Here is a 350-nt window from a genome sequence, read left to right on the forward strand (position 1 = left end):
CCACCCTAGTGCATTACGGACACACCCCCTACGTCCACATTGAAATGGGGACAACCTAACATGCTATTCATTCCTCCCTTTATATTTCCTAACCTCTCCTTCCCTCTCACCACCCCAGCATCCTACGGCCAGACCACCTTCCTCCTGTGCCTGTGCCTGGTGGAGTGCAACCACACGCTGGTGATCGCCCTCCTGTGCGCGGCGGTCGGGGCGAGCGGGACCCTCTTCGCAGGATACAACTCCTCCCATCAGGACATCGCCCCCAACTTGGCCGGGTCGCTGAAGGGGATCACAAACACCTTCGGGTCCGTGGCCGGCGTGGTCGCTCCGGCCGTCACGGGATACGTCAC

General features: G+C 60.9%; 1 protein-coding gene across 1 annotated transcript in view; it reads left to right on the plus strand.

The window, feature by feature from the left end:
- Nucleotides 1-350, plus strand: part of LOC119594104 (putative inorganic phosphate cotransporter) — a 9,175-nt gene that overhangs the window by 7,567 nt on the left and 1,258 nt on the right. The window contains 1 exon segment of the mRNA XM_037943161.1: nt 119-350. This exon segment is cut by the window's right edge and continues 2 nt beyond it. Coding sequence (XP_037799089.1) covers nt 119-350 — 232 coding nt within the window.

The sequence above is a fragment of the Penaeus monodon genome, chromosome 33 (genome assembly GCF_015228065.2).
Source record: "Penaeus monodon isolate SGIC_2016 chromosome 33, NSTDA_Pmon_1, whole genome shotgun sequence".
NCBI lineage: Eukaryota > Metazoa > Arthropoda > Malacostraca > Decapoda > Penaeidae > Penaeus > Penaeus monodon.